The 25,411-nt window shown below is 43.8% G+C and overlaps 1 protein-coding gene across 6 annotated transcripts in view; it reads left to right on the top strand.

Moving 5' to 3' along the window:
* The window catches only part of LOC105493449 (myosin IH), a 138,493-nt gene that overhangs the window by 85,883 nt on the left and 27,199 nt on the right, over window positions 1-25,411 (top strand). For 5 of the 6 annotated variants that reach the window (XM_071071163.1, XM_071071165.1, XM_071071162.1 and 2 more), the window contains 12 exons: window positions 1,941-2,139; window positions 3,271-3,351; window positions 6,920-7,099; window positions 10,042-10,140; window positions 12,302-12,415; window positions 13,146-13,217; window positions 14,454-14,573; window positions 16,514-16,581; window positions 16,917-17,022; window positions 17,631-17,711; window positions 18,830-18,921; window positions 21,855-21,949. In XM_071071163.1, the coding sequence (XP_070927264.1) occupies window positions 1,941-2,139; window positions 3,271-3,351; window positions 6,920-7,099; window positions 10,042-10,140; window positions 12,302-12,415; window positions 13,146-13,217; window positions 14,454-14,573; window positions 16,514-16,581; window positions 16,917-17,022; window positions 17,631-17,711; window positions 18,830-18,921; window positions 21,855-21,949 (1,307 nt within the window). The remainder of the gene's footprint in view (window positions 1-1,940; window positions 2,140-3,270; window positions 3,352-6,919; window positions 7,100-10,041; window positions 10,141-12,301; window positions 12,416-13,145; window positions 13,218-14,453; window positions 14,574-16,513; window positions 16,582-16,916; window positions 17,023-17,630; window positions 17,712-18,829; window positions 18,922-21,854; window positions 21,950-25,411) is intronic. The other variant, XM_071071164.1, reaches the window with a different exon arrangement.

The raw sequence follows: 25,411 nt of genomic DNA, 5'->3' as shown, positions 1-25,411 counted from the left end.
ACTTTCTTTTCTTTTTTTTTTCTTTTTGAGACGGAGTCTTGCTCTGTTGCCCAGGCAGGAGTGCAGTGGTGCTATTTTGGCTCACTGCAAGCTCCACCTCCTGGGTTCATGCCATTCTCCTGCCTCAGCCTCCTGAGTAGCTGGGACTACAGGCGCCCACCACCATGCCCGGCTAATGTTTTTTGTGTTTTTTTTTTTGTATTTTTAGTAGAGATGGGGTTTCGCTGTGTTGGCCAGGATGGTCTCGATCTCCTGAGCTCATGATCCACCCGCCTCGGCCTCCCAAAGTGCTGGGATTACAGGCATGAACTATTCCACTCATAAGCCTTTCTGCATCACTGCCATATATATGTTGAGACAGGGTCTTGCTTTGTCATCCGGACTGGAGAGCGGTGACACAATAATGGATCACTGCAGCCTCCACCTCCCACAACTCAGGTGATCCTCCAACCTCAGCCTCCTAAGTAGCCAGGACTACAGGCACACACCACCACCCTGGCTAATTTTTGTATTTTTTGTAGAGACAGGGTCTCAGTGTGTTGCCCAGGCTGGTCTCGAACTCCTGGGCTCAAGCGATCTGCCCGTCTCAGTCTCCCAAAGTGCTGGGATTACAGGTGTGAGCCACCATGCCCAGCCACCACCATGGATTAAAAGCCAAAATGGCTTTGCAACTCCGCCTCATATTCAGGTTCTATTCCTGGGACACCTTCATGCTTTGGTGTCTGGTCTTGAAGATAAAGTGCTTCTCATAGTTTTACCTCTTGTCCTAAAGATATCACTGAAGTTTGTTAATCTCTTTGGTTTCCTGCCACTCCATTCTTAGTATTCTAGGTTTTGAGGGAAAAAATACATGAGATCTTATTCTGTTTATTGAATTGAATTATTTAATATTTAGACAAGATTGTTATTTTCACCTACAGTTAAAAGAACATCTCTTGGAGATGTAAGTTATAGCTGGCTTATTCTTATAAAACATGTTGATGGATTAAAAACGTAAATTTGGTGAATTTCAAAAAATATTTTCAGGCCAGGTGCGGTGGCTCACGCCTGTAATCCCAGCACTTTGGGAGGCTGAGGCAGGTGGATCATGAGGTCAGGAGTTCCAGACCAGCCTGACCAACATGGTGAAACCCCGTCTCTACTAAAAATACAAAAATTAGCCAGGCGTGGTGGTGTGCACCTATAATTCCAGCTACTCAGGAGGCTGAGGCATGAGAATCGCTTGAACTTGGGAGGCAGAGGTTGCAATGAACCCAGATCGCGCCATTGCACTCTGGCCTGGGCGACAGAGCGAGACTCCATCCAAAAAAAAAATTCATTACTGCTTAAATTTTTCTTTTAACTCTTCTACTATTTGAGTTTTGATATCTAGTACACTTTATATTTGATCAGTCAGTGGGTCCTGGTAGGGAGTTTTTTGTTTTTTTGTTTTTCGGGTTTGGGTTTGGTTTTTTTTTTGTTTGTTGTTGTTGTTGTTTTTGTTTTTGTTTTTGAGACAGAGTCGTGCTCTGTTGCCCAGGCTGGAGTACAATGGTGCCATCTCGGCTCACTGCAACCTCTGCCTCCCGGGTTCAAGTAATTCTCCTGCCTCAGCCTCCCAAGTAGCTGGGATTACAAGCGTGCACCACCATACCTGGCTAATTTTTGTATCTTTTTTTTAGTACAGATGGGGTTTCATCATGTTGGTCAGGCTGATCTCGAACTCCTGACCTCAAATGATCCACCCGCCTCAGCTTCCTGGAATGCTGGGATTACAAGCATGAACCACTGTGCCCCTCCTATGGAAAGGGCTTGACATGTGTTTGAGCTCATTGTCCTTGTACCACAGTCTGGATGTGGCTTCCTGGAGATGGAGCACCTCATTTTGCTTCTTTGGTGGGTGTCAGAGTCAAGGGAAGTACCATGAAAACCAATTTGTTTCTGTCTCACTCCTCCTCCAGCTACGCTATAGCCGACAACGCTTACCGAATGATGTGCTCTGAACTAAATAACCATTTCATCCTCATTTCTGGAGAGAGTGGGGCAGGGAAAACAGAGGCCTCCAAGAAAATTCTCCAGTATTTTGCAGTGACTTGCCCAATGACCCAGTCACTACAAATAGCCCGTGACAGACTGCTGCTCTCCAACCCAGTGCTGGAGGTAAGCGGTCTCTGGGGACCAATCGAAGGGAGTCCCAGGGAGGTCACTAAGTGAGACAAATCCTGTCTGGGCAGGTCAGTTAAAATGGGCAGGTCACTGTTAAGGGTCACACAGATAGTGTCACAGTTAAGGGTGTGACCTGGAACTAAGCCATTTCCCCATTTGTTGAATGGGTCTGCTTATAGTACCTACCTTTTAAGACATTCGGGTTTTTTTTTGTTGTTTTTTTTTTTTGTTTGTTTGTTTTTTTAGACAGAGTCTCTCTCTGTCACCCAGGCTGGAGTACAGTGTCACAGAAACCTCCGCCTCCTCGGTTTAAGCGATTCTCCTGCTTCAGCTTCCCAAGTAGCTGGTACTACAGGCATGTGCCATCATTCCCAGCTAATTTTTGTATTTTTAGTAGAGACGGGGTTTCGCCATGTTGGCCAGGCTGGTCTCAAACTCCTGACCTCAGGTGACCTGCCTGCATCAGCCTCCCAAAGTGCTAGAATTACAGGCGTGAGCCACCGCACCCAGCCTAAGAAGTTTTGAGGATTGAGTGAAACAGGTGCACAAAAAGCACACAGCAGAATTAGGAAGCACCAAAAATATTGTATTATTTATTAATAGTTTTCTTATTATTGAGTTAAAATTATTTTGGTTATGATTACTTACATTGTTGCAATTCACCCACTTGCTGGCTGATCCTGAACAAGTCATTTTCTCCTTTGTTTTTGTGGCCCTTTCTATAAATGAAGATGTTTATAGTAGAAGGAATTTTCCCAGTGGACCCTTTGAGCAGAACAACGTGATATAAAAAGGGGTCTGGTGATGGGGACTGTCAACCATAACTTCTAGAACAGCATAGGGCTAGGGTTCTATGTACCCCTCCTGAGACCATTTCCAATATATTCCTAGATTGGATTATAGGAAGAAGATATTGTTCCCCTCTTCTCCCCGGGTCCAAATCTAGTGTTTGGCATTAAATTCTCTGTAGTTAGTGATTCCTTCTTAGAAGATAATGCATGCCTTTCCTCCCTGGCTCCTCCTACCCTCTCTCCTCCGTTTTCATACTAAGCATATTATTTGGGATCAGGAATTTGACACGCATGGTGAGCTTAAATGACAGTGAATGACACTTTGTATTCCAAGGCTTTTGGAAATGCCAGAACGCTCCGGAATGACAACTCCAGCAGATTTGGGAAATACATGGATATACAATTTGATTTTCAGGTACACTGAAGCTCCTATTACTGGTTCATGGGGACCCCTTATTTTGCCAGTGACGGAACCCAAGCCAAGGCCCCTTAAGGGGAGAATGACATTTATTGGCTCAAGCAATTTTTTTTAAAAATCCAGGGTTAGTGCTAGTTTTAGGAAATGCAAATAAAGACCACAATGAGATAACATTTTATACCACCTGGATGGGCAGAATGGATCATAAGGAATTCTTACACATTGCTCGTGGGGTGTAATATATTGGGAAATTATTGGAAAGTAATGGGGTGTACCAGAGTTAAGATGTTATCTTAGGAAGCTGAAAAAACATAATCTAAGGTGCAACCATCCCGCTCTCAGAGATATCTCAGAGATATCAGATGCATAAGCATGTCCATAACAGAACTGCTCATCATGATGAGCAAGTAAGTAGACTGAACAGCACCAATGCATCTGGAGAGAACTGAAATGTCCATCAACAGGAGAATGACTACATTGTGGTGTGTTCACACCATCAGGCATTACACTGCAGAGAGCAAATGAACCACAGCTACACCTCACATGGATGGCTCTTGGGAACATACTGTATGCCAGCGTGATATCATTTTTTTTCATTAAGCTTAAAAATAAATCACAAGGACCGGACACAGTGGCTCATGCCTGTAATCCCAGCAGTTTGGGAGGCCAAGGCGGGTGGATTACCTGAGGTCAGGAGTTCAAGACCAGCCTGGCCAACATGGTGAAACCCCATCTCTTTTTTTTTTTTTTTTTTTTTTTTTTTTGAGACGGAGTCTCACGCTGTTGCCCAGGCTGGAGTGCAGTGGCGCGATCTCGGCTCACTGCAAGCTCCGCCTCCCGGGTTCCCGCCATTCTCCTGCCTCAGCCTCCTGAGTAGCTGGGACTACAGGCGCCCGCCACCGCGCCCGGCTAATTTTTTGTATTTTTAGTAGAGACGGGGTTTCACTGTGGTCTCGATCTCCTGACCTTGTGATCCGCCCGCCTCGGCCTCCCAAAGTGCTGGGATTACAGGCTTGAGCCACCGCGCCCGGCCAACCCCATCTCTTAAAAAAAAAAAATACAAAAAAATTAGCCGGGCGTGGTGGTGTGCTCCTGTAATCCCAGCTACTCGGAAGGCTGAGGCAGGAGAATTGCTTGAACCTGGGAGGTGGAGGTTTCAGACAGTCAAGATGGCACCACTGCACTCCAGCCTGGGCAACAAGAGTGAAACTTCATCTCAAAAAAAAAAAAAAAAGACACAAGTAAACAATATATTGTTTAGGCATGCCTGCTTACCTGGCAGGGGCCAGCACTCTTTTTCGGATACAACCAGATAGTAAATATTTTAGGCTTTGTGAGCCATTCAGCCATACAGTCGAAATGACCCAAGTCCACTCTTGTAGCATGAAAGCAGCCACGGACAATGCATAAGTGAATGAGCATGGCTGTGTTAGACACAGAATTTAAGTGGAGCTAAGGCAAGCAGGAAAGGAAGGCAGAATTCTCAAGGGCTCATCATTCCAAGTGGCAAAATGACACATGGGAGAACAGCAGCTGTATGAGCACGGAGCTCAATGATGAGGACAAACTGGCTCAAGGATGTCCCAGAGGCTGGGAAGTGGGCCTCTGGTGGAGTGGATTTGGAAAGAAATTTAATAGCCATGCGTATTTGAAAACCTTTTTGGAAGTTCAACACATATACTGAAAAAGCTGTAAAACATAGGGACAGCCCAGTGAATTTTTACATATGTATCCACCTCTGTAACCACCACCCAGACCAAGACATAAAAATGTCTAGCATCTGGGCCGGGCTTGGTGGCTCGCTCCTGTAATCCCAGCACTTTGGGAGGCCGAGGTGGGCGGATCACCTGAGGTCAGGAGTTCGAGACAAGCCTGGCCAACATGGTGAAACCCTGGCTCTAATAAAAATACAAAAATTACCCAGGTGTGGTGGTTCACACCTGTAGTCCCAGTTACTCGGGAGGCTGAGGCATGAGAATCGCTTGAACTTGGGAGGCAGAGGTTGCAGTGAGCCCAGATTACACCACTGCACTCCAGCCTGAGCAAGAGAGTAAGTCTCTGTCTCAAAAAAAAAAAAAAAAAAATGATAGCATCTGGAGGCCAGGCAGTGGTGACTCACACCTGTAATACCAGCATTTTGGGAGGTCGAGGTGGGAGGATTGCTTGAGCCCAGGAGTTCAAGACCAGCCTGGGGAACATAGTGAGACCCCGTCTTTACAAAAAACAAAAATAAAATAGCAAGGCATAGTGGTGCACGCTTATAGTCCCAGTTACTTGGGAGGCTGAGGCGGGAGAATTGCTTGAGCCCAGGCATTTGAGGTTATAATGAGCCACCATCAGGCCACAGCACTCCAGCGTGGGCAACAGAGCAAGACCCTATCTCTTAAAATAAAAATTAAAAAAAAAATTCTAACATCTGAAAGCTTTTCCTGCTCTTCCCCAACAGACTCCCCCTTCCCACTGCCCACTGTTCTGACCTCTGTGATCATTGGTTCATTTCACTGGTCATTGAAGTGCATATGAATGAAATTACACAGTATGTTCTATTTTGTGCCTGACTTCTTTCAGTCAACGTATCTGTCAGATTCATCCATGTCCTTGCATGTAGCAGTTGTTCATTTTTTGATTACATGACTATGTCACAACTTATCTGTTCTCCTTTTGTTGGACATTTGGGCTGTTTGCAATTTGGGACTGTGATATATAGCACTTTGAACATCCATGCACATGCCCTTTAGTAGATTTATATTGGATTAAAGAAGTAGAATCATGGGGTTCTTACCAGCAAAGCAGTGTTAGGATAATTAATGATGGTTCCGGTTGCTCCATACCCTTGCCAACATTTATATTGTTCATCCTTTTGAGAAATTCTGGTGGGATATAGTGGTTTTTCACTGTGATTTAAGTTTGTATCTCCCTGGTAATTAATGAAATTTTGCTTCTTGGCCACTTAAAGGCTTTCTTTTTCATTCAAGTCTTTTGCCCATTTTTAATTGGGTTGTTGGTTCTTTCCTATTGATTTGCAAGAATCTCTATATATTCTGGAATAAAAATCTTTTATTGGTTATATTATTGAAAATATTAAGACAGTGTGATATTCACACAAGGATAGATAAAGAGGACAATAGATCAGAATAAAGTCCAGAGAAGATCAAGTCCACACATACAGTCAGCTGACTTAAAACAGAAGCATCACTATGATTCAGTAGAGACAAGATCATCTTTCTAATAAACGGCACAGATCAACTGGATATCAACATGAATAAAAAGACCTTTGACCACTCCCCCTCTCCATATACAAAAATTCAATAGTGATGGATCATTATCCTAAAGAATCAAGCTTCTAGAAAAAGACATAGAAACTATCTTCATGATAGTTTCTTGGGGTAAGCAAAAATCTTTGTAAACAGAACCCAGGAAATACTAATGATAGAAGATTGATAGGTCCAAAAAAAGAAGAAGATTGATAGATCAGACTTCATTCCAACTCAGAACTTCAAGCCATCAGGAGATGCCAGGAAGAGATTTTTGTTGTCACTGCTGCATTTTTTGTTCTGTTTTGAAGGGCATCCCTGTAGGTGGGCATATCATCAGTTACTTGATAGAGAAGTCCCGAGTTGTCTACCAAAACCAAGGCGAGCGGAATTTCCACATCTTCTACCAGCTGCTGGCAGGTGGTGAGGAGGAGCGCCTGGCTTTCCTGGGACTGGAGCGAGACCCCCAGCTGTATAAATACCTCTCACAGGTGGGGAGGACCAGCACCTGGCTTTGGTGACTCTTTGGACGAGGGAATCAGAGGTGTTTATACGGGCTACTGTAGGATGTTTGAGACGTTCTATTACCATTGTGCTATGTGTCCTATTGGCTAATTTCTTGATATATGTATATATCACAAGTAATCTAACCCATCTCCTCTTGTGCCTGGCAGCTATATCACCTTGGTAAAGTAACCAATGTCTAGGCAAGTGGTTCTCATCCCTGGCTGAAACTAGAATCACCTGAAGAACCCTTTAAAAACACAAATGCCTGGGCCATACCCTCCAGAGATTCAGATTTCACTGGTCTGGGGTAGGACCTGGGCGTTAGAATTATTTTAAACGTCCTCCTGGTGATTTAGTATACAGCCAAAGTGAGGAGCGCTGATCTGGGTGTGATAGAAACTCACCGTCCAGCTATATCTAAAACCTATGCTATCTCATTCTGCTTTCAAACTACTTTTTTTTTTTTTTTTTTTTTTCTGTTTTTGGGATGGGGTCTCGCTCTGTCCTCCAGGCTAAAGTGCAGTAGCATAATATAATGGCTCATCGTAGCCTTGACCTCCTGGGCTCAAGACTCCTCCCATCTCAGCCTTCAAAGTAGCTGGGACTACAAGCTCGAGGTACCATGCCTCATTAATTTTTGTAGTTTTTTGTAGAGACAGGGTTTCTCCATGTTGTCCAGGCTGGTCTCAAACTCCTGAGCTTGAGAGATCTGCCCATCTCGGCCTCCCAAAGTGCTGCGTTTACAGGCGTGAGCCACTGTAAACTACTTTTGAAAAGATCTTTTTTGGCCGGGCGCGGTGGCTCACGCCTGTAATCCCAGCACTTTGTGAGGCCGAGAAGGGTGGATCACCTGAGGTCGGCAGTTCAAGACCAGCCTGACCAACATGGAGAAACCCCGTCTCTACTAAAATACAAAAAATTAGCCAGGCATGGTGGCACATGCCTGTAATCCCAGCTACTCGGGAGGCTGAGGCACGAGAATCGCTTGAACCCGGGAGGCGGAGGTTGCGGTGAGCTGAGATCGCGCCACTGCACTCCAGCCTGGGCAAAAAAGAGCGAAACTCCGTCTCAAAAAAAAAAAAACTTTTTTCATGCTCCTGCCTTCCATCTTGACAAACGTTTGCTGCCAAATGAACACACTATACAGTTCAGGCCATTCCTATAAGCAAGCCTAGGATCTAGTGTTACAGAATTGACTGTCAGAAGATAACCTTGCAATATTTGTTTTTCTGCAGCCTGCACTAGCGTTCTAGAATACCCAGATTGTATGGCACTTCTCAGTATTTGGTGTCATTAACACCTTTTTTGTCCCAACATTTTTTGATTTTTCTCTTCTCACTTGGCCTGGTTTTGAATGGAGGCCACCTTGTAGAATGTAGATGAAGGCATCATTTAAGAGAGAAAACGAGGTTTTATAAAATGAATCTCACAAAATGAGGATCAATACTTCCTAGAAATCGTGGAAGAAAAGAAGGCTTGACAAAAGTTTACTTTCAAAAATGAAGACAAGCTGGGGCATGATGGCTCAGGCCTGTAATCCCAGCACTTTTGGAAGCCAAGGTGGGAGGATGGCTTGAGTTCAGGAGTTTAAGACCAGCCTGGGCAATGTAGCAAGACCCCGTCTCTAAATGTGTTTTAAAAATAGAAATGAAAAATGAAGCTAAATAATGAAAGAATCTCATAATCTAATTTTATACTAATCAAACTCTGAACTAATTACTAAAACAAAGAAGACATCAAACGTGATTTTTTTTTTCTTTTTGGAGGGTTTAATTTTCCGGACAAAGCTGTATGTCACATCATGTTTGTATTCCCATAGCATGATCAGAAAGGGTCAATTTATAAAAATATTTGAGGGCTTCATCCATTTTCCCAAGGGCTTCTCTAACCCTTTGATAAATAATTCCCTTTTAGAATGTATCATGCCTTTATTCTTGTAGATTTTTTTCTGGCCACATTAATTCAACTAGATCCATATACGTCAGGGGCTTTGGAAATGGGTCTAGCAATTTGCCACTATTATTTAAAACCAATTTCATGATCTATCATAACTTCGGTAAACTTTATGGTTTCACTTGGCAGTATATTTGCACTGCTTCCAAACCAACAGGTTTTGGAGAGGGACTGATTTGCACAGGCCCATCCCTTCGGGGGCAGGAGCAGATGTTGCTGGTTGTGCTGGGAAGGTTTGTGAGGTTGCCAATTTTATATCGGCCACTTCACTAAGAAATATTTTCATGGTATGACACATCTGATTTCCCCCATGCAATGAAGAAATCTTTTAAGAAGACAGATCTTCAGATAATTAGGAAACTGGGAACACCCTGTACCACAAAAGCAAAATAATAAAAAACATTTTCCTAGAACGTTTTCTCTTTAAATCAGTCTGTTATTTAAAAGACAACCTCTGGAGTTCATGGGGAAAATCTCTGCTTGTGATGATTTTCACAAAACCTCTGTTACTCTAAATGCCAGCCTTTTATTTCCTTGCGGGAAAGCCTTCTTTCATCTGGTCCTGCAGTGACATTTTTGCTGGCGATCTCTAAGTGAGTCAAGAGTTTCTGCTTTCAAGCACTGTAATATCACTGCATATTTCAGCAGATATTTCCTGAGACAAACGGCTTCAATTCATTTAGCAAAAATGATAAGAAAACTATGTTTAAAAGCACGTACAAAAAGATATACCACTTACATGTAACTTGGAATGTTTTCCCAGAACAGAGATTTTTAAATAAAATTCCAAATAAATTTTGGGAAAAAAGCAACAGTTGTCAGATCATTACATGCTAGACAATTAGAGAAAAATCTATTTTTTATTTGCAATTCAGTACATTATAGGACTAGCTTTTGCATCTTCAGAGAGGAATAGACATGCTAATTGCCCTGATAAAAATGACATTAAGTAACTCAAACTTTTTGTCAACAGGGTCATTGTGCCAAAGAGTCATCCATTAATGATAAGAATGACTGGAAAACTGTTTTCAATGCCTTTTCTGTCATTGATTTTACTGAAGCTGACCTCGAGGTATGTGCTCTTGCAGCAGAACTGATAGTTTCCTCTGGGACTGAGGAAATATTCCTGATTTCTTGGTGTTTGCATAATACAGTGGCCAGATTCAACAAATAAAAATACAGGATACAGCTAGGTGCGATGGCTCACACCTGTAATTCCAGCATTTTGGGAGGCCAAAGCAGGCGGATCATTTGAGGTCAGGAGTTTGAGACCAGCCAGGAGTTGAGACCAGTCCAACATGGTGAAACCCTGTCTCTACTAAAAAAGTACAAAAATTAGCTGGGCGTGGTGGCGGGCGCCTGTAATCCCAGCTACTCTAGAGGCTGAGGCGGGAAAATCGCTTAAATCTGGGAGGCGGAGGTTGCAGTGAGCCGAGATCGTGCCACTGCACTCCAGCCTGGGCGACATGAGTGAGACTGCATCTCAAAAACACAAAAACAAAAGCAAAAATACAGGATACCTTGTTACATATGAATTTCAGATAAACAGTGAATAATGTTTTAGTATGATCATGTTCCAATTATTGCATGTGGACAAACTTATACTAAAAAAATATATAAGTTTGAAATTCAAATATTAACTGTGGGTTCTTTTATCTGGCAACCCTAAGTTTTCCTAATATTGTGTGCAATGAGGAGGAGTCGGGTTTTTTCTCCCGTAAAGTAAGTCCAGTCTCAACAATTTAGATGCCATAGAATTACAAGACTCTCATTCATTGAGGCTTCTATTTTGGCACAAACTGGAACAAATGGTAGAATTTATAAATACTTTGTTTTTACATCTTTTTGTCTTTTTTTTTTTTTTTCATTTTGATTGTTAAACTATCAGTCTTTCAAGGGCCAGGATGTAATTTAAAAACCTCTATATTTGAGGCCAGGTGCAGTGGCCCACACCTGTAATCCTGATGCTTTGGGATGCTGAGGTGGTGAAATCACCTGAGGCTAGCTAGGAGTTTGAGACTAGCCTGGGGAACATAGACCCTGCCTCTACAAAAAAATTTTAAAAATTAGCCAGGCATGGTGGGGCATGCCTGTAGTCCCAGCCACTTAGGAGGCTGAGGTGGGAGGATTGCTTGAGCCTAGGAGGTTGAGACTGTAGTGAGCTATGATGGCACCATTGCATTCCAGCCTGGGTGACAGAGCAAGACCCTGTCTCTTAAAAAAAAAAAGGATAGATGGGCCAGGTGTGGTGGCTCACGCCTGTAATCCCAGCACTTTGGGAGGCCGAGACAGGCGGATCACAAGATCAGGAGATTAAGACCGTCGTGGATAACACGATGAAACCCTGTCTCTACTAAAAATACACAAAATTAGCTGAGTGTGGTGGCGGGCGCGTGTGGTCCCAGCTACTTGGGAGGCTGAGGCAGGAGAACAGCCTGAACCTGGGAGGTGGAGCTTGCAGTGAGCAGAGATTGCGCCACTGCACTCCAGACTGGGCAACAGAGGGAGACTCTGTCTCAAAAAAAAAAAAAAAAAAAAAAAGGGATAGATGGATGGATAGATAGATAGATAGATAATGTTATTTGAAAAATGGGTTCATTAGTGAGTTTTATTTTAGACAGTATTGTATAAATTTTTTTTTTCCTCTTTTGAGACGGAGTCTTGCTCTGTTGCCAGGCTGGAGTTCAAAGGCGCTGTCTCAGCTCACTGCAACCTCCGCCTCCCAGATTCAAGCAATTGTCCTGCCTCAGCCTCCCGAGTAGCTGAGACTACAGGCACTCGCCACCACGCCCAGCTAATTTTTTATTTTTAGTAGAGACAGGGTTTCACCATGTTGGCCAGATGGTCTCGATCTCTTGACCTTGTGATCCGCCCGCCTCGGCCTCCCAAAGTGCTGGGATTACAGGCGTGAGCCACCGCGCCTGGTCATAAAATATTTTATACAAGTAGTTTATTTTATGAAAAATTCATGTATGTATTTGTCGTTGTTGTATGGAAATAAAGTGTTTCATGCTGGACATTGAGTAAGGCTGTTTCACTCTTCCCTTAGCACCCAAAGTGAATAACAGGGCCGGTTTCTGGGGAAGGGGGAGGGCTTGGTTCTGTGAGCTCAGGTGTGGAATTGGGACGGGGGCATTTTTCCTTTGGGTGTCTCCACTACGTGAATCAATTAGGTAGCCACCGTTCTCTTTCCCTGTCCTGATCTCCTGTCTCAACACTTCCCATGTTCCCAGAATCTCTTTGGAATTATTGCCAGTGTCTTACACCTGGGGAACATTGGTTTTGAAGAAGACGACCAAGGCTGTGCCACTATCCCAGACACCCACGAGATCAAGTGGATAGCCAAGGTGATGTTACTGTTTCGGAGAGGACAGAGGGAGGGGGAGGGGTGGGAGAAGAGAGCAAGGCCGCTGGGTGCCCACAGTTAGGCCCAAATGTCTGGTGCCATGCTCTTGTGGCTGATACTGGTTAGGAGGTTTAAAGAGTGGGGGTTTGAAGGAGAGGGCGGGAGTAAAAGCCAGTTGGTTGAGGGAGCTATTGTGGTCTGTTTTGTACTAAAGCACAGTGATCATTCTGGGCAGATAACCCTGGGCCTGGATACTCCATGAACTCTTTATAAGTTAGTGAGTAGGCCGGGCACAATGGCTCATGCCTGTGATCCCAGCGCTTTGGGGAGCCAAGGCAGGAGGATCACTTGAGGCCAGAAATTCAAGGCTGCGGTGAGCCATGATCATGCCCACTGCACTCCAGCCTGGGCAATGTAGTGAGACCCTATCTCTAAAAAAAAAAATTAGCTGTGAATGGTGGCACACACCTGAAGTCCCAGCTACTCAGGAGGCTAAGGTGGGAGGATCACTTCAGCCTGGTAGGCAGAGGTTGCAGTGAGCAGAGATCATGCCACGGCACTCCAGCGTGGGTGACAGAGTGAGACCCTGTCTCAAAAAAAGTTACAGTGAGCTATGATTGTGCCACCACATTCCTACCTGGCAACGGAGCCATACCTTATCTCTAAAAAAATAATAAAAAGCAAGTAAAACTGCGTCACTGAATAGCACTTTGGATTTCTTTTATATGCAGCTCCTGGGAGTCCACCCAGCAGACCTTCTGGAAGCTCTCACCCACAGAAAAATTGAAGCCAAAACTGAGGAGGTAAAAATGGCTCTAGGTGGAAATGTGCCGGCCCTCCCTGCTGCTGCTGCCTCCCTCCAATAGCAGCAGGGTAGTGGCCTCAGGGGAGGCCAAACCTTTGATCCTAGCTCACCAGGCCCTGCGTGGTCCAGCTCCTGCGGGATCTCCTGCCTCATCCTCCCCCATCACCATCACCACCACCACACCAATGCTAGCAAGCCATGCCTCATACTCCCTATGTCCTCCCTCCACAGGAGTCTTTGCACCTGCTGTTCCTTCTGCTGGAACACTGTTCCCGATCCTTCATCTAGTTAACTCCTCTTCATCTTTCATTTCCTGGGGGTCACTTCCTCAAGGAGCCTTCTCTGATCCTCCCAACCTCTACCTCAAAGCACCATATGCATCTCCTTGTAGCACTTTCAACATGACTGTGTGATTCTTTGAATGTCTCTCCCTCCCTCCCTACCCCCAAATGAACTGTGAGCCCATGAAGGTCAGGAATGCGTGTCTGGGTTACAGCTGTATCTTGGCAGCCCAGCACAGTGCCTGGCACACATGGGCACTCAAGAAAGAGCCATCGTATGAACCAAAGGCAAGAGTAGCATCTTCCCAGCATGTATGCTTTGCCAGTCATCATTAAACACTAGTTCAAGACTGTGTGTGGTGGCTTATACCTGTAATCACTTTGGGAGGCTGCAGTGGGAGGATTGCTTGAGCCCAGGAATTTGAGATCAGCCTGGGCAACATGGCTAGACCTCATTTCTACAAAAAAAAAAAAAAAAAAAATCGGGGCATGGTGGTGGACACCTGTAGTCCCAGCTACTGCATTCCAGGCTGGGCAGCAGAGAGAGATCCTGTCCCTTTATTTATTTGTTGTTGTTGTTGTTGTTGTTAAGAAAAAAAGACCTGTAATCCCAGCACTTTGGGAGGCCAAGGCGGGCGGATCACAAGGTCAGGAGATCGAGACCATCCTGGCTAACACAGTGAAACCCCGTCTCTACTACAAATACAAAAAATTAGCTGGGAGAGGTGGTGGGCGCCTGTAGGCCCAGCTACTCGGGAGGCTGAGGCGGGAGAATGGCATGAACCCGGGAGGTGGAGCTTGCAGTGAGCCGAGATCGCGCCACTGCACTCCAGCCTGGGCGACAGAGTCAGACTCCATCTCAAAAAAAAAAAAAAAAAAAAAAAAGACTTCTTTGGACACTCTGGGGGCTTCTTTATTCCACCTATAATGATGCACCTTGTCATTCTTTTCAGGTGGTCTGCCCATTGACACTAGAACTCTCTGTCTACGCTAGAGATGCAATGGCAAAAGCTGTTTATGGACGAACGTTTACTTGGCTGGTCAACAAAATCAATTCCTCCTTAGTTAACAAGGTTGGTCAATGCATTTTGGGTACCTTGCTCTTGCTAACATGGTGATGTTTTATAATCATCATCATTTCTTTAAAGAATTTGGGAGGGAGAATGAACTGTGGACGCCTCATAGGCAGGGCTGGTGTCTTTCCCTATTCACATTTCCAGTGTCTCGCATACAGTATGAATGCATGCCGAATGACTTACACAGTGTGTCCCAAAGTGTGCTATGCATAGCGCCTGTGGTATGCCAGATAGCTTCACGTGTACGTAGAAAGTTTTTATTTTTTGCCGGGCGCGGTGGCTCAAGCCTGTAATCCCAGCACTTTGGGAGGCCGAGACGGGCGGATCACGAGGTCAGGAGATCGAGACCATCCTGGCTAACACAGTGAAACCCCGTGTCTACTAAAAAAATACAAAAAACTAGCCGGGCGAGGTGGCGGGCGCCTGTAGTCCCAGCTACTCGGGAGGCTGAGGCAGGAGAATGGCGTGAACCCGGGAGACAGAGCTTGCAGTGAGCCGAGATCCGGCCACTGCACTCTAGCCTGGGCGACAGAGCGAGACTCCGTCTCCAGAAAAAAAAAAAAAAAAAAGAAAGTTTTTATTTTTTATTTTTATTTTTAGAGACAAGATCTTGCTCTGTCACTCAGGCTGGAGTGCAGTGGTGCAATTGCAACCTCCAGCTCCTGGGCTCAAGCAATCCTCCTGCCTCAGCCTCCCAAATAGCTGGAACTACAGTTGCATGCCACCATGCCCGGATAAGTTTTAAAATGTTTTTCGTATAGATGAGGTCTTGGTGTGTTGTCCAGGCTGGTTTCAAACACCCATGCTCAAGCCATCTTCCCACTGCTGCCTTCCAAAGTGCTCGGATTGCAGGCATGAACCACCGCAAATCTTCACATTTCAACAGCAATATATTCACCTGACATTTAAAAATTTCAACAGAAGCGTATTTTAACATATTTGAGAAAAAATATAGCTCTTCAAACTCACACTTCAGTCACATTTCCTTTTCAAGTGGAATTAAATATAAAAGGGATTTAATCCACGCTAAAAATTAAGGAAATGATAAATGGATGGGGAGGGGATATGTGGATGTGACAAAATTCATGGAGGTAGGACACAAAAGATGATTTTGGAAGAAGCGACTTAGGGCACTCATACAGAGTATTTAATTGTGTCCCTTTAAAACTAAATACATACATTATCTTTTTTTTTTTTTTTTTTTTTTGAGACAGAGTCCCACTTCGTCGTCCAGGCCGGAGTGCAGTGGCACAATCTTGGCTCACTGCAACCTCCACATCTGGGGTGCAAGTGATTCTTGTGCCTCAACCTCCTGAGTAGCTGGGATTACAGGTGCACACCACCATGCCCGGCTAATTTTTGTAATTTTTTAGTAGAGATGGAATTTCACCATGTTGGCCAGACTGGTCTCAAACTCCTGGCCACAAGTGATCCGCCTGCCTCAGCCTCCCAAAGTGCTGGGATTGCAGGCGTGAGCCACCACACCCAGCCTGAAATAAATACATTATCTTTGAATATTCACCGTGGCCTGAGGGTACTTACTCCTCTTACTTGGATAGGCATCTTCTTATCTATCTAGGTCCTTTTCTCCTTCTTATTTTTCTTCATCGTTGTCGTCGTCGTCGTCTTCTTTTTTTTTTTTTTTTTTTTTTTGGATTGTACATGGGCTTGGGAGGCTGAAGAGAGCTGAAGCAAAGAAGTGAATCAGAAGGGGAAGGTCTCACTCCACAGGTGATGGCTATGGAAGCCGCAGTGGGATCTGAGCAGGCAGGAGCAGCAGGCTAGGGAAATTACTTCCACCCAAAGGTTCTGTATTGTTGGAGAAAGAGGAGACATGAGCTTTAGCGCCAAGCCCCAGTTTGGGGGAGCAGCAACAGAGTTTTGAGTAGCACAAAGGAAAAGACCTAAGTATGAATGGAGTGTATTATTTTGACCAGGATTTCACCAGGAAAACTGTAATTGGATTACTGGACATCTACGGGTTTGAAGTCTTTGACAAGAATGGGTACGTTTTGTCATTACCTCCCTACCTGTCTTTTGCCCTTTTTTAAGGTTTCAGTCGAGATTTAAATCATTCGCTAATGTTACTAGATTGATTTTCCTGTCCCCAGAAAATCTCTACATTTACATAGTTTCTAATTTACAGACCATCCTAGATGTCAACTAACCATAAAAATGCAAATATATTCTCACTTGACTCTTCTGATTTATTTAGTAAATTATTTTATTAATAAGGACTTTGTTTTTTCTTTATTAAAAAGCATCCCTAAAAAGAATATAATTTTTAAAAAATTGTTCTCTTTATGTAACTTTAGTTATTTAAATCTTTTGTATCTTTAGTTTTGAACAGTTCTGTATAAATTACTGCAATGAGAAACTCCAGCAACTGTTAATTGAGAGGACTCTAAAAGCAGAACAGGCAGAATATGAAATGGAAGGCATAGAGGTAAACATTTTGATGTTTTCTCCTCATCTGGTTTCTTAATCTAGCTAAAGATTTTTTAAATTATTATTATTATTATTTTTAAGACAAGGTCTTACTCTGTCACCCAGGCTGGAGTACAGTGGCACAATCATGGCTTGTTGCAACCTCCACCTCCTGGGCTCAAGTGATCCTCCTGCCTCAGCCTTCTAAGTAGCTGGGACCACAGGCACATGCCACCATGCCTGGCTAATTATTTTATTTTTTGTAGAGACAGGGTCTCTCTATGTTGCCCAGGCTGGTCTCGAACTCCTGGACTCAAGTGATCTTCCTGCCTCGACCTCCCAAAGTACTGGGATTACAGGTGTGAGCCACTGTGTCCAACCACTGAAGACATTTAATTGAAATATTATTTCATTGGAGATTTTCCTAATTAGTACTGAGGATTAATTTTTAGCCCTTCTCTGCTTATTTCCTGAGAAATTATTTTGATATTCAGAAAATATAATTTGTTTAAGGTTGAATATAAAAATTAGATTTTGAAAAAAGATGTCTTAGAAAACCAATTTAAAACCAACTTTTACGTTCATCTAAATATTTCTTGAAGAATTAATTTCTCTTTGTCATTTTAGTGGGAGCCAATTAAATATTTCAACAACAAGATCATCTGTGATTTGGTAGAAGAGAGACATAAAGGAATCATATCCATTCTGGTGAGAAAAATTAATGTTGCATTAGAGCCTATTCACCCGGCATTTACAACTCTTGGAAGAACTTTTTCCCAGGCTTAAAAAGGGTTGAGCCAGGCCGGGTGCGGTGGCTCACGCCTGTAATCGCAACACTTTGGGAGGCCGAGGCAGGTGGATCACCTGAGGTTAGGAGTTAGAGAGCAGCCTGACTAATATGGTGAAACCCTGTCTCTACTAAAAATACAAAAATTAGTCGGGCATGGTGGCGTACACCTGTAGTCCCAGCTACTTGGGAGGCTGAAACAGGAGAATTGCTTGAACCCGGGAAGCAGAGGTTGCAGTGAGCCGAGATCACACCACTGTACTCCAGCCTGGGCGACAGAGCGAGACTCCATCTCAGAAAAAAAGGTTGAGCCAGGGTGGTCTCTAACTCCTGGGCTCAAGCAATCCTCCCACATCAGCCTCCTGAGTAGCTGGAACTGCAGAAGTATACCACCACACCTGGCTAAATTTTAAATTTTTTGTAGAGAAAGGGTTTCACCATGCGGCCTAGGCTGGTCTCAAACTCCTGGGCTCAAGTCAGCCTCCCACCTTGGCCTGTCAAAATGCCGGGATTATAGATGTGAACCGCTTCACTCAACCACACCTGTAATTTTTAAGATGCGAACTAAATGGTATCATTCTTGAGGATGAAAAATAGGAAATAGAAAGATGAACTGAAGAAATATGAAAGCTTCGACTCAACTGGTTTTATACTTTCTTTCCATGAGGGCTTTTCTTCTACAACAAGAGTCTGTACACATGGTAATCGTGGTCAGCGATGACTGGTTTAGAGAAGATGAGGTTGGCACTAAGCTGGTCATAGTAGCTGTGGAGTATCTTTGGGAAGACTTTGAGTCAGATGGTGGGAGAGTTGCCTTTTCATGGGATATTCAGGCCCTCTGGTTCCATGGTCCCCTTCTCAAATCTTAGAAGCCAAACACATGGATAAGCCCCTTTCTTCCCCCAGAATGTTCACCCGCACTTATATGAAATGACAGTCTTTTAGTCCAGTACTTTCTGCTCCAGCTGGTGAAAGCACTTAAACTTGGCATTGATGGAGTGTGGTGCTGTGGATTGAGGCTTCTCTTTTTCTTTTGAAGGATGAAGAATGCATTCGGCCTGGTCCTGCTACAGACTTGAGTTTCCTGGAGAAATTGGAAGAGAAAGTGGGCAAACATGCACACTTCGAAACGTACATACTCTATTTGACCAGATTTTGCATGGGGGAAGATCATTGTATCTCCATTTTTTTTAGTATTTGGATAATGTTCTTCAAGAGAACAACTACTTCATACATAAAAATATCTTTATGATATACCACTCATAGATGTGCCAGCCCTTTGTTAGTAGAAATTAAGTGAATTACAAGTTTTTGTTTGTTTGTTTGTTTGTTTTGTTTTGTTTTGTTTTGAGATATGGTCTTAGTCTGTCACCTAGGCTGGAGTGCAGTGGCATGATCACGACTCACTGCAGCCTCAGCCTCCCAGGCTCAAGTGATCCTCCAACCTCAGCCTCCCAAGAAGCCGGGACGACAAACATACACCTCCATGCCTGGCTAATTTTTATATTTTTTGTAGAGACAGGGTTTTTTATTGTTGTTATTATTATTGTCATTATTATTATTAGAGACAGAGTCTTGCTCTGTTGCCCAGACTGAGTGTAGTAGGGCGATCTTGGCTCACTGCAACCTTCACCTCCCAGGTTCACGCGATTCTTCTGCCTCAGCCTTGCAAGTAGCTAGGACTACAGACGTGTGCTAGTAGAGATGAGGTTTCACCATGTTAGCCAGGCTGGTCTCGAACTCCTGACCTCAAGTGACCTGCCCACTTCAGTCTCCCAAAGTGCTGGGATTACAGAAGTGAGCTACCGTACCTGGCCCCAAGACCAGATGAATGCTCCTGCGTTTGTGTTTCCCCTGCTACAAGATGGGGTTATTAATATACCTACCATCCAGTTTTGTAAATGATGCCATAAATTGCCTGGGTGCAATTTCTGGCCATGGTAAAGACTTAGTAAATGGTGATGGCTTTCTCAGACCTGTTGTAGAATACTGGAAGGGTAAGTAAATGAAATTGCAAAGGATAAGCACATGAAATTGTATAGTGAATCAAGAATGGAAAAATAAATTGGGGTACATTCACAAATGGAATAATATATCACTGTGCAATGAATAATCTGTAACTGCATGCAATGATGTAAGTTACACAAATGTGATAGAAGTCAGACACAAAAGAGTACATACTATGGCCGGGCGCTCTGGTTCATGCCTATAATCCTAGTACTTTGGGAGGCTGAGGCAGGCAGATCACCTGAGGTCAAGAGTTCAAGACCAGCCTGACCAACATGGTGAAACCCCGTCTCTACTAAAAATACAAAACTTAGTTGGGCATAGTGGCATGCACCTGTAGTTCCAGCTACTTGGGAGGCTGAGGCAGGAGAATCGCTTGAATCTGGGAAGCGGAGGTTGCAGTGAGCCGAGATTACGCCATTGCATTCCAGCCTGGGCAACAGAGCAAGACTCCGTCTCAAAGGAAAAAAAAAGACTACATACTATATAATTCCAATGCAATGCAACGCATACAACTGGGTAAAAATTCACTTATGCTGTTACATGTCTGGTTGCAACTGGAAAGGGCTCAATGTGGGGGTTCTCAAGGACTGGTAATGAATACTCTTCTTCTTAATCTGGGTGCTGGTTATACAGGCATATTGTTTTCAAAAATTCATTGAGCTGTACACTTAGAATGTATGTGTGCTGTCAATATATGTGACAATTTCAAATAAAAGTCATTTAAAAAAAATCAAGAATCTGGCCAGGCACGGTGGCTCATGCCTGTAATCCCAGCACTTTGGGAGGCTGAGGCGGGTGGATCATCTGAGGTCAGGAGTTCAAGACCAGCCTGCCCAATATGGTGAAAAACCATCTCCACTAAAAATCCAAAAAATTAGCCAGGCATGGTGGCTCACACCTGTAATCCCAGCTACTCGGGAGGCAGAGGCAGGAGAATCGTTTGAACTCAGGAGGCAGAGGTTGCAGTGAGCCAAGATCACACCACTGCACTCCCGCCTGGGAGACAGAGCGAGACTCCATCTCCAAAAAAAAAAAAAAATCAAGAATCTGTAGAAACTGAAAACTGATGTTTTATGAGCATTTTAGTCTTTCAACATCATAAAAATGTAAGATATAAAATTGTTCATAGTTACATCACCTAGAAAAACAGAAGTGAATTCATTATACAAATACATGTGTTTCTGTGGCTCAGTTCTATACTTTTATTTCTCAGCATTTATGGGAAGAAAGGATCTAATTTTGTTTTTTAATTTTTTGAGATAAGGTCTCACTCTGTTGCACAGGCTGGTGTCTAGTGGTGTAAGTATAGCTCACTGCAGCCTCAAATTCCTGGGCTCAAGCAATCCTCCCACCTCAGCCTCCCGAGTAGCTGGGACTACAAGGCACATGCTACCACTCCCAGCCAATTTTTTGTATTTTTTTTTAAGATAGGGTCTTGCTGTATTGCCCCAGACTAATCTCAAACTCCTGCCCTTAAACGATCCTCCTGCCTCAGCCTCCCAAAGTGCTAGGATTATAGGTGTGAGCTACCACGCGTGGCCAAAGGATCTAATTTTAAAGAAATCTTGGTCTATAGCCAGAAAATAAGTAACAAGACTTCCTGTGAGCCTCCCTGTGTGGTGGCTTTCAATGTGGACCTAACTGGTTGAAGGCATCTCTCTCTTACTCTTTGCTTCAGATATTGGTGCCATTTTGTGTCAGTGAAGTAGAAAGTTCAACTCATAGGCCAGGTGTGATGGCTCACGCCTGTAATCCCAGCACTTTGGGAAGCTGAGGCAGGCGGATCACGAGGTCAGGAGTTCGAGACCAGCCTGACCAACATGGTGAAACCCCATCTCTACTAAAAATACAAAAGTTAGCCGAGTGTGGTGGTGCATGCCTGTAATCCCAGCTTCTCCAGAGGCTGAGGCAGGAGAATCACTTAAACCCAGGGGGGTGGAGGTTGCAGTGAGCCAAGATCGTGCCACTGCACTCCAGCTTGGGCAACAGAGCAAGACTCCATCTCAAAAAAAAAAAAAAAGAAAGTTCAACTCATGTCTGTTTCTGTCTCGTAGCCGTAAGCTGGCTGGTCCAAAGGGCCGAAAGAGGATTGGCTGGATGGAGTTCCGCCTCCTCCACTATGCAGGAGAGGTCACATACTGCACTAAGGGTAAGTGGTTGTGGGGTACAGGTGACAGCCATGTGTGTGCCCAGCCTGGTGTCTTACAATAAACTCCGAGTCCACAGAGGAAATGGTGCACGGTCATCCCAAACATTCCCTAACCTTGCATTCAAGCCACTCGAAAAAGTCTTTCTAATTGTATTTATTATTTTTGTAAATAACCACTTTATTGAGATGCAATTCACATATCATCCATTTACCCCATTTTAAAATGTACAATTCAGTAGATTTTAGTATTAATATATTCAGAGTTGTGAAAACATTACCACCATTCATTTTGTTTTATTTTATTTTTATTTTTATTTTGAGAGAGAGTCTTGCTCTGTTGCCCAGGCTAGAGTGCAGTGGCGCAGTCTCGGCCCACTGCAACCTGTGCCTCCCAGGTTCAAGCCATTCTCCTGCCTCAGCCTCCCAAGTAACTGGGGTTACAGGTGCCCACCACCACGCCCAGCTAATTTTTTTGTTTGTTTGTTTGTTTGTTTTTGCCATGTTGGCCAGCCTGGTCTGGAACTCCTGACCTCAGGTGATCTACCCACCTTAGCCTCCCAAAGTGCTGGGATTACAGGTATGAACCACCATGCCTGGCCACCACCATTCATTTTAGAACATTGTATCACTCTCAAAAGAAATCCTGTAGCCATTAGCAGGCACTCTCTGTTTCCCTCTAACCCCACCCCTACAGCTCAAGGCAACCAGCTGATCCACCTTCCCTCTCTATAGATTTGGGGCGCTCTGGTTCATGCCTATAATCCCAGGTTATAGATTTGACTTTTTACTTTTTAATTTTTTTTTATAACTGGAATCATGCAACGTGTGGCCTTTCGTGTCTGGTTTCTTTCACTTAACATAATTTTTTCAGGGTTCATCCATGCTTTCATTCCTTTTATTGTCAAATAATAATATCCCATGATGTGGATATGCCACATTTTGTTCATGCATTCATCAATAACTCATGGTAGGCACTTGGGTTGTTTATACCTTCTAACTATTATAAATAAGGCTACCATGAATATGCTGGTATGAGTTTTAGTATGGGCATAAGTTTTCATTTTTCTTACGTATATACCTAGGAATGGAATTATTAGATTAGATATGGTAACTTAGCCGGGTGCAGTGGCTCATGCCTGTAATCCCAGCACTTTGGGAGGCCAAGTGGGGGGCGAATCACCTGAGGTCAGGAGTTTGAGACCAGCCTGGTGAAGCCCCGTCTCTACTGAAAATACAAAAATTAGCCGGGCGTGGTGGTGGACACCTGTAGTCCCAGCTACTTGGGAGGCTGAGGCAGGAGAATGGCTTGAACCCGGGAGGCAGAGGTTGCAGTGAGCCGAGATCGTGCCTCTGTATTCCAGCCTGGGTGACAGAGCAAGACTTCGTCTCAAAATAAAAAATATATATGTTAACTGTATGCTTAACCTTTTGAGGAACTGCCAGGTCATTTTCTGAAGTAGTTGCGCCATTTTACATTTCCACCAGCAGCATATGAGGGCTTCCAATGTCTCCACAGCCTCACCCATGCTTGTGTTATATCATTCTATATATCTGTTATGTTCCATGTGTGATGTTCTGCTCTGTTGCCCGAGCTGGAGTGCAGTGGCGCCATCTCTGCTCACTGCAAGCTCCGCCTCCTGGGTTCATGCCATTCTCCTGCCTCAGCCTCCCAAGTAGCTGGGACTACAGGCACCCACCACCACGCCCGGCTAATTTTTTGTATTTTTAGTAGAGACGGGGCTTCACCATGTTAGCCAGGATGGTCTCCATCTCCTGACCTCATGATCCACCCGCCTTGGCCTCCCAAAGTGCTAGGATTACAGGCGTGAGCCACCATGCCCAGCCTATAATGTGATGTTCTTCTAACCATATTAGTGGGTGTGAAGTGGTATTTCATTGTGCTTTTGATTTGCATTTCTCTAATGACCTATGATATTAAACATCTTTTCACATGCTCATTGGCTGTTTATCTTCCTTGGAGAAATGTCTATGCAGATCTTTTGCCCATGTTTGAGATTAGGTTGTTTTACATTGAGTTGTAAGAATTTTTTTATATATCCTAGATTCTAGATCCTGATCAGATATACAATTTGCAAATATTTTCTCCAATTCTATGAGTTGTCTTTTCATTTTTGTGATGGTGTCCTTTGAAACATAGAAGTTTTTAGTTTTGATGAAGTCTAACTCTTCTTCATTTTCTTTTGTCACTTTTACTTTTGGTTTGAAATTAGTTTTTCTTTTTTTTTTTTCTTTTTTTTTGAGATAAGGTCTTGCTCTGTTACCCAGGCTAAAGTGCAGTGGCGTGATCTTGGCTCACTGCAACCTCTGCCTCCCGGGGTTCAAGCCATTCTTCTGCCTCAGCCTCCCGAGTAACTGGGATTATAGATGTCTGCCACCATGCCCAACTAATTTTTGTATTTTTAGTAGAGACAGTGTTTTGCCATGTTGGCCAGACTGGTCTCAAACTCCTGACCTCAGGTGATCTACCTGCCTCGGCCTCCCAAAGTGCTGGGATTACAGGCATGAGCCACCACACCCAACATTATTTTTACTTTTAAATAAGAGTATATTTCTAAGAATCTTTTAAAAAGTAATAACATGTACAGGTATTAGGGTTTTTTCTTTGAATGCAAAGTGACAAAAAGAAAACATTTTTAAATAGGATGAGTCTCTTTGTGCAGATAATCCCTTGATTTTTGTTTAAAGAATAAAGATAATACACATATAGAGCTGTAAACTGCTGACAGCACAGAAGAGAACAAAAGGAAAACTCAAATGCCTTTTACTCTCAGTCTCTCCTTCAGGGGGAACCACAAGAATAAACAGTTTCTTGTAACTACTTCCAGGAAAATAGAAACGTTTTCTGCATATACCTATGAATGTGAGGCTACACACACACACATTCACTCACTCTCCCTTGATCTCACGTTTTTCCATGTAGAAACTGTGTGGTGGTGGGGAGTTTTCCATGTGGTTGGTGCCAGGCAGATGGGGGGCATCATGGATATGGAAATCTGATTCTCTTACCATCTGCTCTCAGATTGTCTACTTCTTTGTAGCACCAGGAATTATGTCATCCTCATAGTTGAGTTCTGGGATATTTCTGGTGATAATCTCATGCTATATTATTTCATTTTGGTTTTCTGTCGGGGGAGTGAAGCCAGCTTGCTTCTATGACACCATTTTTTTTCTTAAACACTTTTGATGCATGCCTTTTTAAAATTTTTATTTAATCATTTTTCTGGAAACAGGGTTTCACTCTGTTGCCTAGACTGGAGTACAGTGCGCAATCATGGCTTACTGCAGTCTTGACTTCCTGGGCTCAGGCGATCCTCCTACCTCAGCTCCCCAAGTAGCTGGGACTACAGGCATGCACCACCACATGCAGCTAAGTTTTTTAAAAAATTGGTGTAGAGACAGGCTAGTCTCAAACTCACTATGTTGCCCAGGCTAGTCTCAAAC

Source organism: Macaca nemestrina, chromosome 10 (genome assembly GCF_043159975.1).
Source record: "Macaca nemestrina isolate mMacNem1 chromosome 10, mMacNem.hap1, whole genome shotgun sequence".
In the NCBI taxonomy this organism is placed as follows: Eukaryota; Metazoa; Chordata; class Mammalia; order Primates; family Cercopithecidae; genus Macaca; species Macaca nemestrina.
The sequence above is the reverse complement of the archived record's forward strand: the minus strand, read 5'-3'. Positions and strand labels throughout refer to the sequence as shown.